General features: G+C 58.1%; 1 protein-coding gene across 2 annotated transcripts in view; it reads right to left on the minus strand.

The window, feature by feature from the left end:
- The window catches only part of LOC102977586 (ADP-ribose glycohydrolase MACROD1), a 117,194-nt gene extending 103,777 nt beyond the window's left edge, over positions 1 to 13,417 (minus strand). The window contains exons 1-3 of one of the 2 annotated variants that reach the window (XM_024133407.3): positions 13,065 to 13,417; positions 2,888 to 2,989; positions 2,127 to 2,243 (exon numbers count right to left, since the gene is read on the minus strand). In XM_024133407.3, the coding sequence (XP_023989175.1) occupies positions 2,127 to 2,243; positions 2,888 to 2,989; positions 13,065 to 13,362 (517 nt within the window). In that variant the 5' untranslated portion in view covers positions 13,363 to 13,417. The remainder of the gene's footprint in view (positions 1 to 2,126; positions 2,244 to 2,887; positions 2,990 to 13,064) is intronic. The other variant, XM_028477323.2, reaches the window with a different exon arrangement.
- Between the last annotated feature and the right edge of the window lie 1,699 nt (positions 13,418 to 15,116).

Consider the following 15,116-nt stretch of genomic DNA (forward strand, 5'->3'; position numbering starts at 1 on the left):
CCACCAAGACGCAGAGTCACTTGGCCACTCCACGCCTGGCCAGAACTGGGGTCAGCCAATGGCTGCAAGCCCGAGCGTGCGATGAAGGAGATTTGAGATGCTCCTGGGAGCGCCTGAGACTGCGCAGGTAGGGAGGGGCTAGCACAGTGGAGTTTCCCTATGAGTGGGAACCCAAGACAAGGGGGTCTGCCCAGGTCTGCGAACCTTTCTCCAAGAAGGAGGCTCCATCCTGTGACGCCTGGCAACCACAGTGGGGGGATGCGGCCCCCACTCGCCCTTGTCCTGTGAACCACCTGAGCACCTGCTGGACTTGACTGCCCCTTGACACGCCACTCCTGACCTCAGCCAGACAACCACTGCCTGGGAGGAGAGCCGCCACCTTCCTCCCTCTCCCAAGAGGGGAGAGACACAGCAGACTCCTCAGCTCATCACAATAAACTGCCCAGCCCGCAAGAGCCATTGCAGGAAGCTGACAGGGGTGCGGGGCCTCTGCCCCCGCCCTTCTGCTGACATGCTCCCCTGCCCACCCTAATTAGAAGGGGGGCTGGGAGGGCAGGAGGCGGAGGAAGGAAAGCAGTGGTCAGGGGCGTCTGCAGCCCCCAAGGTCGGACCACCCCATCTGGCCACCGCCTGCCTGGCAGGGCAGAGTACCAGCGGGGCGCCTCCCACACCCTTGCCAGTGACTGACAGGGCCAAGGGCACTAGGCGGGGCAGCCTCGCAGGCCTGTGGCAATGTCCCCTCAGCCGGGGCCCCAAGGCTTGGTCCTTCCACCCCAGGCCATCCCTCTGGCGTCCAGGCAGCAAGAATACCCTTCTCTCCTGGGCCACTATGACTTGACTTGTCTTAGCCCCGTGTCTCCCCATATGGGGACCTCGCTGCTACCCACCATCCTAGTGGCCCAAGAGAAACACATCAGAGGAAGCACCAGCAGAAACCCAAAGGTGACCCCACCACCCCCTGCTCCGAGTCAGAACTCCTACCTTCCTGTGACTGGTCACCTGTGCACTGAAACAGGCAATGAGGGGGGAGGGAACACTCCTGTGACCACACAGCTCTGCGAACATCAGCGGGGAGACATGCAGAGCAATGCCACTGCCGGAAATGCAACCCAGATCACAGACAAGCGGGCCCAGAGCGGATGAGCGGCCACCTCTCCCCTGGTCTCTCAAGCCCAGTCGCTTAGCAAGACCAGCATGGGCACCACCAAGACGCAGAGTCACTTGGCCACTCCACGCCTGGCCAGAACTGGGGTCAGCCAATGGCTGCAAGCCCGAGCGTGCGATGAAGGAGATTTGAGATGCTCCTGGGAGCGCCTGAGACTGCGCAGGTAGGGAGGGGCTAGCACAGTGGAGTTTCCCTATGAGTGGGAACCCAAGACAAGGGGGTCTGCCCAGGTCTGCGAACCTTTCTCCAAGAAGGAGGCTCCGTCCTGTGACGCCTGGCAACCACAGTGGGGGGATGCGGCCCCCACTCGCCCTTGTCCTGTGAACCACCTGAGCACCTGCTGGACTTGACTGCCCCTTGACACGCCACTCCTGACCTCAGCCAGACAACCACTGCCTGGGAGGAGAGCCGCCACCTTCCTCCCTCTCCCAAGAGGGGAGAGACACAGCAGACTCCTCAGCTCATCACAATAAACTGCCCAGCCCGCAAGAGCCATTGCAGGAAGCTGACAGGGGTGCGGGGCCTCTGCCCCCGCCCTTCTGCTGACATGCTCCCCTGCCCACCCTAATTAGAAGGGGGGCTGGGAGGGCAGGAGGCGGAGGAAGGAAAGCAGTGGTCAGGGGCGTCTGCAGCCCCCAAGGTCGGACCACCCCATCTGGCCACCGCCTGCCTGGCAGGGCAGTCCGGCGCAATTCCAGCGGAGCTCTCTCCCTTTCCAGCCGCTAACGGGTCTCAGAGCTCCGAGGCAGCTCAGCCAAGGCGCCCCTGACACAGCAGGTCAGGGTTTCAAGGGGAGAGGAGTCCAAGCTGCTGACACGCTGGGCTCCCGGGGCGCCAGCAGGCCACCTTCACCCAGCCACCCGAGCCTCGCTGGAGCCAGGTGGCATCCACGCGTGCCTGGCACAGTGACAAGGTGGCCACCCAGGTCTCCGGCTCAGGCTGGCCAGAAGCCCTCACTCACCGGCGTTGACGATGGCGTCCACCTCCAGCTTGGTGATATCGCCTCGGAACAGGGAGATCTTCTCGTTGAGCTGCTTGTCCTTCTTGTACTTGGGCTCCTCCACCTTCACGGTCACTCCTGGAACAAGCAGAGGCCGGGGGTGGGGTCACAGAGAGGTCCCCACTGCAGAGTGACCCACCAGTGGCCACCAGTCAGGCCAGCGGCCATCAACTGCCCTCCACCTCCAGAGGCAATGTGGCACGCGAGGACCGACGACACGTTAATGGCAGCCCACGCTGACTAAGCACCTACTGTGCGCAGCACACACTCACCTCCTCGAATCTTCACAACGTTGCACACAGGTAGAGTATCAATGCCATCCATCCTCATTTTACACACTAGGTACCTGAGGTCTAGGAGGGTTAAGTAACTTGGCCTGGGTTCCCGGTTACCAGGCCTGAAATTGGCAGGGCCTACGTGCTCACCAGGACGCCGCACTACAGGCCACTACACCAAGCAGCAAATCCCAGCTCCAGCGGCCACGGGATTGCAGGTCTAAGGCTCAGTTTCCCAACGGTATAATGGGGATAAAAACCGAACCTGCCTCAGGCTGTGTTAATAATTAAATGAGGTGACACCGCAAAGTGCCCCGCACATAGCAAGCACTCATAAATGCTGCCGCCATTCTCCTTCTTGGCCTTGTCCTTATGATTCTCCCAAGATATGGGCCTGAAAGGGCCACACACCACCCGGACAGCTGGGCCCCCCGGCGCAGGGCCTACCTTTCGCCGCCTCCTTCCACGTCGGGATCTTCTTCAGCCTGACGAAGTCCCGGCAGAAGTAATGCTCCTCCCGCTGCCTGCCGCTCAGGCCCTTCAGAAACGCTGCAGGGGCGGGGTGGGGAGGGCAGGAGAGTCAGGCGGGCAGGGGAGGAGCAGTCCAGGGGGCCTCCCCCCCACCCACAGGTCTCCTATCCTCACGGGGATGCTCGCCTCGTCCAAGGGTGCAAAGCAGCCGTGCACGCCCATCCTTCCCGCAAGCACACGGGGAGGGGCGCGGAAGGAGGGTCCCCTAGAAGATCTTGCTGTGCCCTCTTTGTTAGGAGGGGAAATCGAGGCCCATGGAGGTGGAGGGTGTCTCTCAGGCACCACAGGCCTGAGTTCAGAATTCAACTCTGCCGCTTTCCAGTTGCGTCCACACCTCTGGGTCCCTACTATCTTCAAGACAGCCCTTGCAGACTAATTTCAAGCTTACTCATACATGCTAAGGCCAGGCAGGTCGGCGGCACTGAATCAGTTACATCGTCAATCAGTTACATCATCATCGTCGTTATCTGTAGGCAGCAGGACACAGGGAACCAGGACACCCGTGCTCCTCAAAGAGCCACAGAACCAAGCAGGTCTGGTGCCCGTTTGTGACAAACCCCCTGCATTGGCAGAGGGCCCCCCGCGAGAGATGCCCGCTGGGGTGAGTCATGAATCAAGGGAGTGGCTGGAATTGTCCCCATTTTACAGATAAAGAAACAGGCTCAGGAAGGTCAGGAAGCCACCCGTGGTCATACAGCTAGTTGAGTGGGACGCCAGGCCCCCCATCCACTCACAGATTCTGGGTCCACCCAGGGTGGTTCCCCTGCTGGGTCTGGTCTTCCCTTTGGGTGGCCCCAGGCAGGGGAGCCTCTCTCCAGAGCCGCAGTCCCGGCTCGCGGCTCGTGGGCTCCCCCTGCCGGCCTGAGACCACCAGGGCAGCCGGGCTCTCAGCCCAGCCTTGTCCTCCTCCACCACACACTCCCCAGATGGAGCAGGCCCCAGTGACCACCAGGGGATGGGGAGACAACAAAGACCACAGTCAAGGAACCCAAAAAGCATCAGAAAATGTGCAGAGGTAGGAGGGCAATTAGAGGGGGTAGGGGGAGAGGTAGGGTCTGCCTGCTGGAGCCTTCTGTGGAAAGGCAGAGATGGACAGATATTCAAGAGACAGGTGGGTCCCCCACATGTGCCTTTGCCCTGCCAAAGTCAGTCCATCCAAGCCTCTGATCCTCAAGATGCCCGAGGAGCCTTGAAAGGGCCCCGTTCACAGTCCAGCTCAACATTGTAGGGAATTATTACAAAAAGCTCGTTACACCTTGAATCTGCTTACACCAACTCCAGCTCAAGATAGAACCACACTCTCCGGCAGCCACTTCCCACCCCCTTCCCTAAACACTCATCATACACAGGTCCTACACGTGGTGCTGGGGATCCAACCCCCAGCAATGCAGACGTGGTCCTGGCCCTCGTGAATTTATAATGCAGCAGGGGAGACAGAGGCTGACCAGGCTTTACCCAATCAAGCAAGCAATCCAAATTCCAAGAAGTGCTATGGAAGGGATGCTCGGGGACTGGGAGAGGAGGGAGCCGGAACCGCAGTCCAGGGGGGCTTAGCGGAGACTGGGGAGAGGACTGAGAGGTAGTCAGGGTAGGGAAGGGTGTTCCACCATCCAGAACAGCAGGTTCGAGGTGCTGGGTGGGTGCAGTCCAGGGTGTGGGGCAGGGGGCAAGCACAGGGGGAGAATGATGCTAGGGGAGACAGGGGCACCTCATCCCAGGGGCACCCAAATCGGATTTAAAATGCTTCCACCAGGTAGAGATTAAGAATCCCCCCACAGCAGTGCCGTTCTCATTCTTTGTAAGAGGCAAGGGTATCCAGCGTGGATGGTACCCAGCGTGGACAGTCCCCTCTGTCACTAGAGTCCCTGGAAGCTCACAGCCCATTTCCCAGCCTCCTTCTCAAGGGTATGCCCTCCCCATGATCTGAGAAACAGGCCAAGAGCTCCTACTTTAAACGCTCCTTTCTTTGTGTGTTGGGGGGGGGGGTGGGTGGCGGTGGGGGGCTGGTGCTGGTATTTGAAGGAACTGAAGTGCTTCTCCAAGCCTTGCTTGTCTTCTTCTGTAAAATGGGGGCACAGAAAGCTCCCTCGCGTTAAATGAGAAGCAGAACAGGCTTAGCTGGGCACAAAACAAAGCTCTCAGCTGCCGGCAGACGGTACCACCAAGCAAAGAACAGGCTCGGCTCCATCCAGGCTCTGCCTCTCCCTGGCAGTCTGAACACAGATCGGTCAGTTAACAGATATTTACTGAGCACCCACCATGCACCAAACCTGGGAGGCGAGGTAAGGTCTGGGGCCTGACCAAGCAGAGGGGCGGCTGGGACAGCTTCCTGGAAGAGGTATCCCCAGTTTCTCTGGTCTGCCCCAGGAGCTGCAAATCGCTCGAGAAACTCCCACCAACCAAGCAGAGGCTCCCTCTAAATGCTTCATCTTCCCCAGGTGGCCACTCCAGCTGCTCCTTTGGAAGTGGGTGCCCCCTCCCCCTTCTCCCTCTCCCAAGGCTCCTCCACTTGTCCTCCCGGCCATCCATCCAGTGGATGCTGCCTCCCCCTCCCACCAAGGCGGGAACACTCCCCGACACCTGCCCATATCTCGTTCTCCCTCCCTCAGGTCACTGGGCACGAAGGTCCTTCCTCCCAGCCGAGGCCGCCCAGCTCACCTTCCCAAGGACTCACTCCTGCGGCTCCCCCTCCACTGGACTGTCCTGCCTGCCCTCAAACACCTTCTGGTGTAGCCCGGCTTTTAAAACAAAATCCTCCCTCAACCACGCATTCCCCACGCTGTAGCTGTGGCCTCGTTTCTCTGCCCCACTCCACTGTCTACACTCGCTGTCTCCACTTCCTCCTCCCCCCGACCCCACCTCTCCATCAAGGCCAAGGTCAGAGGCACCACACTGGCCACTTGTCCTTATTCAGTGGCCCTTCCTGGCCTCCCCTGTACGCTCAGCACCCCCAACCCCTTCTTTCTTCTCAGGACCCCCAACTTCCGATCCCAGGCGGCTCGCTCGCTCCCCTTCTCAGCCTCCTTGCTGCCTCCCCTTCTCAGCCTCCTTGCTGCCTCCCCTCTTCCTTAATCTACACCCTCTCCCTGGGTTTTCACATCAGTTCCACGCATTCAAAAACGCTCATGACCCCAAGGCTGCACCTCCAGCCCCTCACCTCTTCTGAGCATCTGCTCCCCAAGGCCCACAGCCTGCTCTCATCCCCAAATTCTCTGTGTGCAGAACTGAACTTCTGACCTCTCTATCCTTCCTCCTTCTCAGTGAACGGCCCCAGACTTTGCTGGAGCCCCAAACCAAGGGTCTTTCCTTTCTCTTCCTCCCTCTTCCATCCATCTGCTACTCCCACCAGGGCTAAGGCTCCGTCAGTGATTGCTCCCTAGACCCTTCTGGAAGCACCTCCCCCCCACCCCCAGCCAGCTGACTCCCTGTGTCCACCCTATGGTCTGTTCCTAACACAGCAGCCCAGAGATATTAGGGACAGAAGTCAGATAGAAGCTGTCTCTCTGTGTGAAGCTCAGTTCAAACTCCAAGTCCTTGCCAGGGCTTGGAGAGCCTGCCTCTTTCCCAGCCTCCTCCCGTGCTACCCTCCCCACTGCACTCCACCCTGCCCACAGCCCCTCAGCCTTTCAGTTCCCCCAACAGCCAAGCTGTTTCCCGCCTCAGGGCCCTTGTACCTGCTGTGCCTCCTGCCGGGTCTTCCTTTACAGTTCCCTCCTCACTGCCCTCCCCCTCCCAGAGCAGCTGCCTCCCCTACCATCTGTGCTTTGCTTGACCTTGGCCATATGGGGATATGTCATGTTTATGTTGGATTCCCAGCACCTGGCACAGCACAAAGCATGCGAGAGTGTCCCTGGGCATCTGTGGGATGAATCAGTGAACCAAGGAGCTGAGACCTGAAGGTTGCGGGCAAGTTTGGTAACAGAACAAGGTCTTCTGGGAGGAGGGAACAACGCGTGCAAAAGCCCTGAGGTTGGAGAGAGCGTACGGGTGGGGAAATGGAGAGAAATCTAGAACAGCTGGACGGGAGAGCAAAAGCAAGGCTCTGGCAGCCTCCCCAGCTTGTCTGAGGCATCTGCTGGCCCACGGCCCGGCCACTGCTGGGGTTCTGATTCCGTTCTTGCTCCTTGGACCCCCAGCTTTGGGCTTATGACCTCCCACCATCATGTTCATGGGCAAGGTGCTCACCCTCTCAGGCTCAGTTTTCTCATCTCTAGAATAGGGACAAGGCCGGCCTTCCGTGGCACCCAAGCTTGCTGTGAACAAGAAGATTGGCTGCGAAAACACAGAGGAAGCTGTCGAGTGCGATATACACATCAGATATACTCACTCTTTCCTGTGTGTGAAATAAGAAGGCCCAAAGAGAGCAAACGACAACAAGACAAAATCTGGGAGGGGAAACATTATTTTTCCAACCTGGGGCAAAGCAGGTGCAGGAGCTTTTTAAGTTATTTGGGTCCCCACATTTATCGTCTTGCACAACTGGGACCAAAGGCCCCCTCCGAGGCCTTGGCATGCCCAAGTGCCAGTACTCAGAGCTGGCTGGACCTGTGGCCAGAGTGCAGGCCCGTACTGTGACACTGGAGGGGCTGGTCAGCCAGAGCCCAGACCAACCCCATAGGACTCCCAAGACCGGAGTCCCTCTGGCTGGGGCAGGCCCCAGGCCCCCCACGGAACTAGTCTGGGATGCCCAGAGATGGCTCAGGTCCCCGAGCAGACACCATCTGGCAGATGCCACCACCCTGCTTTACAAAAGCAGTAGAGCAATCACCCTGGCCACAGGCAAGCAAAAGGAAGCCAGGGCGGGACCCAGCCCAGGGCTCTGTCCTGCACTGTCCTCCCCAGTACCTGAGGTCTGCTCTGAGTGACCCACAGCCCGCGCAGTCCTCTCTCTCCAGCAAAGACCAAAACACGACTCCGCTTCCCGGAGACGGCAAAGGAAGACCGTCAGAGCTTCCAGCTCAGCTACCGGCTGACAAGGCACCAACCTTGGGGACACCTGTCAGCCTGCCCTTCCAGCCTGTGGTCCCCAAGCGCACACCTCTCGAGGCCAGTGTGTGGGATGCCATGTCCTCACTCCTCTCCAGAACAAGGCTGCAGCCTGACTGACCCCGAGGAGCTACAGGCTGCACTGCTCTCTGATTTGTGGGAAGGAGAAGCCAGCTGAGGACCGGAGCGCTGTCTTCACAGCCTCAGCTTCATCATCAGCGGGGCCGCCCCCAGGCCCTCCTCACTCGCCCTGGGAGGAGGAGAAGCAGGACCCTTACGGTGGGCATATGCCCCACGCATTTATAACACGCGCTACCTCCCTCTGCCAGAAGGACAGGTGCCGACTTAAAGCACAAGTGAGTTTTACTTTTCTTATAAAAGATGTACAACATACGTTTTAATTTTCTTTCTTTTTTGGAGAGGCGAGAGTATTTCACAGCTCAGTGAGACAGGTGCTGTAAAAGGATGTTTGCGGTAAATTTTGATGGGGAGGTCTGACCCCACATGAAGCCTTCAGCGGCTCCCGGGGAAGAAAGCCGAGCTGGAGGAAGCAGGCTGCGTCAGAACCATAAAGTACACCGGGCGAACGGGAACTCAATGACGTGTTTAAAGAAGTGTCTTTATGGCACTTCACAAGACGGTGTTCGGAAAGGTGAGGGCAGGCTGGCACGGAGGGAGGCTCCTCCTCTGGAGAAGGGTGGGTAGGCAGGGCTGATAACAGCTGGGCTCTGGGAGCACGGCGGTGGGGGCATTAATCACCTCTCACCGTCCCCCAAGAGCAGGGGCTCGTCAAAGCCTATGGCAAGAGCAAAGGGGAGACGGCAGGAGGCACGTTGGGGCTTTTCTGCTCTCCCAGACCCCCTCGCCTCCGCCCGCACCGGGACGTGCCGAGGCTGCTTCCCAGAAGACAGGTGGGAGAAGCCCACCCAATTCCCAGGTGTGCCTGGGAAATTTTCTGGTTCGGCAGTCAAATCAGATGAATCATCTGCTCTGCATGAAATCCCACAGGGATTGAATCAGTCTTTGCCCTGCCCCATGCAAACAGGCTGGAACACATGAGCCCTATCCTGAGCCACCAGGGAGAGGAAACAGGGCTCAGGACCTGAGGGTCAGGGTTCTAGCATTTGAGACCATGGGGGAGACAAGTTTATATAAGCCCAGTGTCCCCGTGGCCAGAACAGGGCAGAGAGAGGAGATAGACCCAAGGGGCGACAAGGGATGGGGGGCATTGGGGGGTGACAAGGGAGGACGGGCACTGGGGACCCTTTGGCCGCTGTGTACAAAATGGTTTCTAATGTGATCCCAGCACAACCTACAAATCGGGTGCTGTTGGTCCCATCTTACAGGTGAGGAAACTGAGGCTCAGGGAGCATGGAAGCAGTGGTGCCAGGGCTTGCCACGTCTGATGACACCAATGCCCGTTCTCTTTTTTAGCACACAGCTCTGCCCCTACCGCAGGTCAGAAGGAGGATCTGTGCCCTTCTCCTGGAGGCCAGGCCCCTCCTGTGGTGGCAAAGCCCCCAAACACCCCAGTGCCTGAACTTAAGTCCCCTCGCACCCAACTGCCTTACAGTAGGACTGTTTCCACAATCTTCTGATGAAAAGGTACAACATGGCGGGGGCGGGTGGTAATGAGACACTCCAGAACTGACGGAATTAAATTATAGAAATTAACCCCTGGCCAGTGAAATCAAATACTGCAGAGGTCTCTCAAAAAGACGGAATGTCTCCTAGCCCGGAAGATCAGCCTGATGGTATTTACTTACCTGGAGAAAGAATAGGTCCACAGAAGTGGGCAGTCAGCTTGAACCCAGGAAAAAGGAATGTGCAGAACCCAGGCAGAATTTGGCTATCTGTCCAGAGGACTCGCTGGTCCATGGACTGAGGCATCTGCACCTGGGGCTCAGAGCAGGCACTCAGCCCTGCATTTGTACTGGAACACTGAGCAACCGCCCGGGGAAGGGCATCCCCAGTGGGTAGGCGCACCCCTGGCAGGGAAGCTTGCCCAGCCTGCCCAGGGTAGTGAGATCAGCTTCCAAAATCATTCTACCGGCTCCCTAGTTGAGAACGCCTGCTGCTGAGCAAACGTAAGACTATGAATTGGCTTCCACACGGCTTTTCCACAGGGAGAAGAGGCCCTGCCCAGGTGCACATGAGTTTCCAGACCCACAGCTATTACATTTCCCCAGCGTGAAGTGCACCTCAACCCTCTGAACTATACATCAGTCTCTTGTGAGTTTGGTTACTATGTGCCAGCCTTTGAGAGAGGATCATCTCAGGCATAGACAGGCATTTGGAGGCCTATGTAGGTATACCCCCAACAGAAAGATGAGCACATGTCCATCAAAGACATGTACAAGGATATTCACAACAGCTTTATTCCCAACAGTCCCAAACTGGAAACCAAATGACCATCAACAGGAGACTGGGTGCACAAACTGTAGTACATCCACAGCATGGAATATTACACAGCAATAAAAAAGAGCAAACTGTCAGTACACCCAATAATGTGGACGAATCACACAGATATTAGTAAAAAGAACCGGACACAGTGTATGCCTCTGGTGATATGAAGTTCAAGAAGAAACAAAATGAATAAATAGAAAAATGATTAGCAGTAAGGGGTACTGATTGGAAAGGGGCTCAAAGGAACCTTGTGGGGCGATGGCAATGTTCTACCTATTGATCAAAGTAGTGGTTACACAGCAGTATACTTAGGTAAATGAACACTGATTGTAGGAATTCCCTGGCCGTCCAGTGGTTAGGACTCAGCACTTTCACTGCTGGGGGCCCGTGTTCAATTCCTGGTCAGGGAACTGAGATCCTGCAAGCCAAGCACTGTAGCCAAATAAATAAATAAATAAATAAAGGATCAAAGCTTGGACCCCAATCAGAGGCAGAATCCAGTTGAGGCAGTCCCTCAGTGTGGCGGTTTTAAAACTATGCCCCAAATTCTTTGATCCTCTTCCCTCTCAAAGGTGGAAACTAATTTCCCTCCCCTTTAATGTGGGCCAGATGAGGCATTTGGGCAACAGCCATTTCACAGGAGTGAGCCATCTGGGAAGGGCTCACTCCACCCCTAATCAAGTCCCCACCAACCTCCTGAGAAACCCTGAGCCTGACCACCCAGCTAAGCTACTCCCAGCTTCCTGAGCCTCAGAGACTGTGAGATAATATAAATGTTTGCTGCTTTAAGCCACCAAGTGTCTGGGTAATCTGTTATTATGCAGCAATAGGTAACTAAGACACAGAGATGTCTCTTGTGTCTCACCCCCACAAACTACCACCTAACGGCTGCTGGGGGGCGGGCGGCTTCACACCTAGTCCTGGGGTTCCTGGGGCAAGCCCACCCTCCTCACACTGTCCCCTGACTGGACACTGGCACTCAGGCGGCCCCATCTGCCACAGCTTCTTTGAAGCACTGACCTCTACCTGGCATTGTCTCATTGCCTTGATCACATCCTCTACTGTTTCTTCCCCCTAAGCTCCGTGAGGGCAGGGTTCTTGCCTGTCTCCCCAGCACAACAGTGCTGGCTACATAGAAGGCACTCGATAAACATGGACTGAATGAATGGTAATCCTAGCTCCTACCAGAGAGCAGCCTGGGAATCCCTGACCCGTCAGCTTCAAGAGGTCTGGAAGTTGTCAGTGGCACCCAAGAATGGGAGGGGCGGAGAGCTGGGTCCTAGAAAAAGTGGCAGATCCAGGAACAGATGCCTGGGCCCCCGGCCTCCCCAGCTCTCTTTCCCACCACCCTGGGTTACTGTTCTCTGACAGAGAAGGGAAAGCAGGGCTCCCTGTGGGGACAGTCCCCGTACTAGGGGGCCAGCCCCCCACTCCCCACCCTGAACCGTGCTCTGGGGCCAGGGCTGAAGGGCTGAAAAACACTCCTTGTGTTCCCGGAGCAAAGTCAAGTGCTTCCTGCTGGTGCTTTAAGATCCCAGTGAAGGCAATGCAATTCATGACACTGGTAAGTCATTTTGAACTCCACCTCCAATCCCAAGAGGATGCCTTCCCCTTGCCCCCAACCACAGCCCGCCCTAGGCCTGCCTTCCCAACCCCATTGGGTGAACCCACTTCACCACAAGGGCCCAGCCAATGAGCTGCTGTCCCTGCTCTTTTGAAAGGGGATCCAGCCCGAACGGTCACAAGAGCCCAGGGAGCAGGCCCTGAAGGGCAGGGGCAGCTGGACAGGCAGCCGGGGCTATTTGGGGCTCTGCAGGTCAGGTTGCCTGCCTTCCCTGCTCTATTCGGGCCCAGAGTCCAGCCCTGGGATTCATGCCCACCAGGACTCATGCCCTGCCCCAGAGCGGGAGGAAATGGCTTGATTCCTGGGTATGGGGTGGGGGGGAGGGCGGAGGCGGCGGCGGGGGGGCGTCACTGTTCTCATAGGCACAACGTCCCATCTCTGCCCTGCCCCGCGGCTCCTCTGTCCTGTGTCCCCCAGGAATAAGGCAGAGAGTGCTCACAAGTGTCCAGAGGCCAACGTTAAGGGCAAAAGGGCACCAAACCACGTGCCTAGAGAGGCAGGCCCCCGCCGGTAGGCGTGGGGGGAGGTGGAACCGGCCTGCTCAGGGAGGCCACTCCTTGTGGCTATCTGATCCCACCAGGTGGAATGCCAGCCCCAGAGCTGTCCCCTCAGCCCATTCTCTGCCACTCTGCCTAAAATGCCACCCCTTGAGAAACCATACTATGCAAAATCTGGGGAGTTCAGAGCCTACTGTCAGATCCTGAAGCAAACTCCAAGTGACCTTGGCCTACTGGCTCTGGCACTGGGCCTCAGTTTCCCTCGTGCACAACAGATTAAGGTACTAGGTCTTGGATGCTCCCTGGGGGTGCCCAGCAACACATTTCAATGGCGTGAGGCCACCCTCCACACACTGCCCCCCACTGGGGGACCTGGACCTGGTCGGGGCGGTGAAGTAGTTTATGGGGCTGGGCACATGGGGGGCGTGGCTGTTAATGGGGGTCCATACCGGGGCACATGGGACCTTAACTTCCCCAGTTCTCTGGGGTGGACGAGGCTGCTGATGGGGTGCTGTCCAGCCGGAGAAGGCCCACGTAGGGCCGCCCTCGCCCCTCGCGCCCCCCTCCTGCTTACACTTACATTTTGCCTCCTTCCAGTCGGTGGAGGTGCTCAGGTCCACCTTCGCCGCCATGGCCAGGGGGGCCCAGGTGCGCACCCCGGCTCTCCGCCCCACCGCCGCCGCCCCCCAAGTCCCAACTCCCGCTGGGGTCCGCGCGCGCGGGTCGTACGCGCCCAGGGACGCCGGGGGACCGCACGCAGTGCTGTGGGTCCGCGTGGCACCCGCCGAGGGGCCAGGCCAGGGGCGCCGGGCGCCGAGCAGCTGCCCCGCCGCGCGCAGCTGTGCCAGGCGGCCGGACACTCGGCCCTGCAGAGACATGAGCGGGCGGCGCGGGGCGGCTCCCCGCCCACTTGGACTCTATTTACGGTGCTCAGGGAGTCTCTCCCTTATTTACTCGGGAACCAGGTGACGCGTGCCAACCCGTGTCGACCTGCTCAGGAGCCAGCGGGCCGCGCGGCCAGAAAACCCAGGCGCGCCGCTGGGCACCCTGGAACTTGTAGTCCGGGCCGCTGACGGGCCCCCGCACTCGTATACACACGTGCGCGCCCCGCCCGGCCAGCGGGGTCGCGCTGCGCCTGAGCCCCGCTCTCTCAGGGTCGCGCGGCCGCCGTGCGCCTCCTCTTGGGGCTGGTTCGGCCGCCGCCAACTTCCTGGTGGGAGGTGCCTCCCGCCCCCGGCCCCGCCTCCGCCCCTCTGGCCGGGCGTACTGAGCCGAGCGCGGCTCCCTACGGGTCACCCGGGACCCACCCCGCCCCCAGTCCCCGGGAGCCGCGCGTCCCCGCCGGAGGTGGGGAGGTGACGAGTGGCGCGAGTGGGTACGTCCGGTTGGGCGACTTTCCCCAGGCCGCTGCGCTGCTGCTTCTTAGCCGGCGGCGGCAGGAACCGAATCTAGAGCAGCTAGAGAGGCAAAGGTGGAAATCGTGTAATTTGAAGGCAGAAAATTAGAGTTCCAAGTGGCCTTCTCGGTGGAAGAATTGGGGTGATTTTTTCCTTTATATTTTTCCTAATTTTTTACAAGGACTATAAGGATGGATTTTTAAAATATAAATATTTTAATGTCTTTCTATACCATTTTATTATTTGATAAATACGATACTGGATATTTGTTTGTTTGTTTTTGGCCGCCTCCCGTGGCTTGCGGGATCTTAATTCCCCGACCAGGGATTGAACCCCAGGCCCACGGCAGTGAAGCGCAGAGTCCTAACCACTGTACGGCCAGGGAACTCGCCATAGTGGATATTTTTTTAACCTGGGACAAGAAGCCAGGGTTCCAGAGAAGGTTTTAGCAACAGCTTTGCTCGTTCTTACTCGAGTACACTGGCCCCTTGTACCTTGCTTCTTGAGCTGTATATTAGGAAGACAGCTCTCAGGTCTGACTGGTTGCAGACCTGCCTCGTGCTCCAGGCCTCTCTGGCGCTGAGTGTGGCGATAACTCTTCACAGGGCTGTGAGGAGGATCACAGAACTCTACTGTGGATGCAGCTGGCACCACTGTGTTGCCCAAGAGAGGATCAGTGGGAGACCTGTGGGCAGAGAGGGTAGATCAGAAACCAGGGGACAGGAAGGAAGGGCCAAGGGCCCCCAACACTCCAGGACCACCAACGACGAGGCCTGCGCCTTTCCCCGAAAAGTTCAGCGAGATGAGTTCAGGATGCAGTAGTCAGGCCCCCAGGCCTAAGGTCACCTCACCACTTGCTGCTTCTCCAATAACTTACCAGGGCAAGAAGGGCCTTGCCAACAGCATCCAGGACAGCAACCATTCACAGGGGACTAGGTATCAGATGGCGCTGAGCTAAGCCCTCTACACCCATTTGCTCTACTTCCATTAACTCACTATGTGCTCCCCACAGCCTGGTGAGGCAGCACTGCTCCAGGGCACAGATGAGAAGCCTGGACTGGCCCAAGGTCAACATGGCCTATGGGGGTCAGAGTCCAGGCTTGGGTCAAGGTTGTCTGGTTCCTATCCGTGGTCTGGTAAGTGACCACACAGATGTCACTGATTCAGGCAATGAAGCATGTGGGTGACCCTGTGTATTAGCTTCCTGTTGTTGCTATAACAAATTCCCATAAATG

This window comes from Physeter macrocephalus, chromosome 16 (genome assembly GCF_002837175.3).
Source record: "Physeter macrocephalus isolate SW-GA chromosome 16, ASM283717v5, whole genome shotgun sequence".
Taxonomy (NCBI): Eukaryota; Metazoa; Chordata; class Mammalia; order Artiodactyla; family Physeteridae; genus Physeter; species Physeter macrocephalus.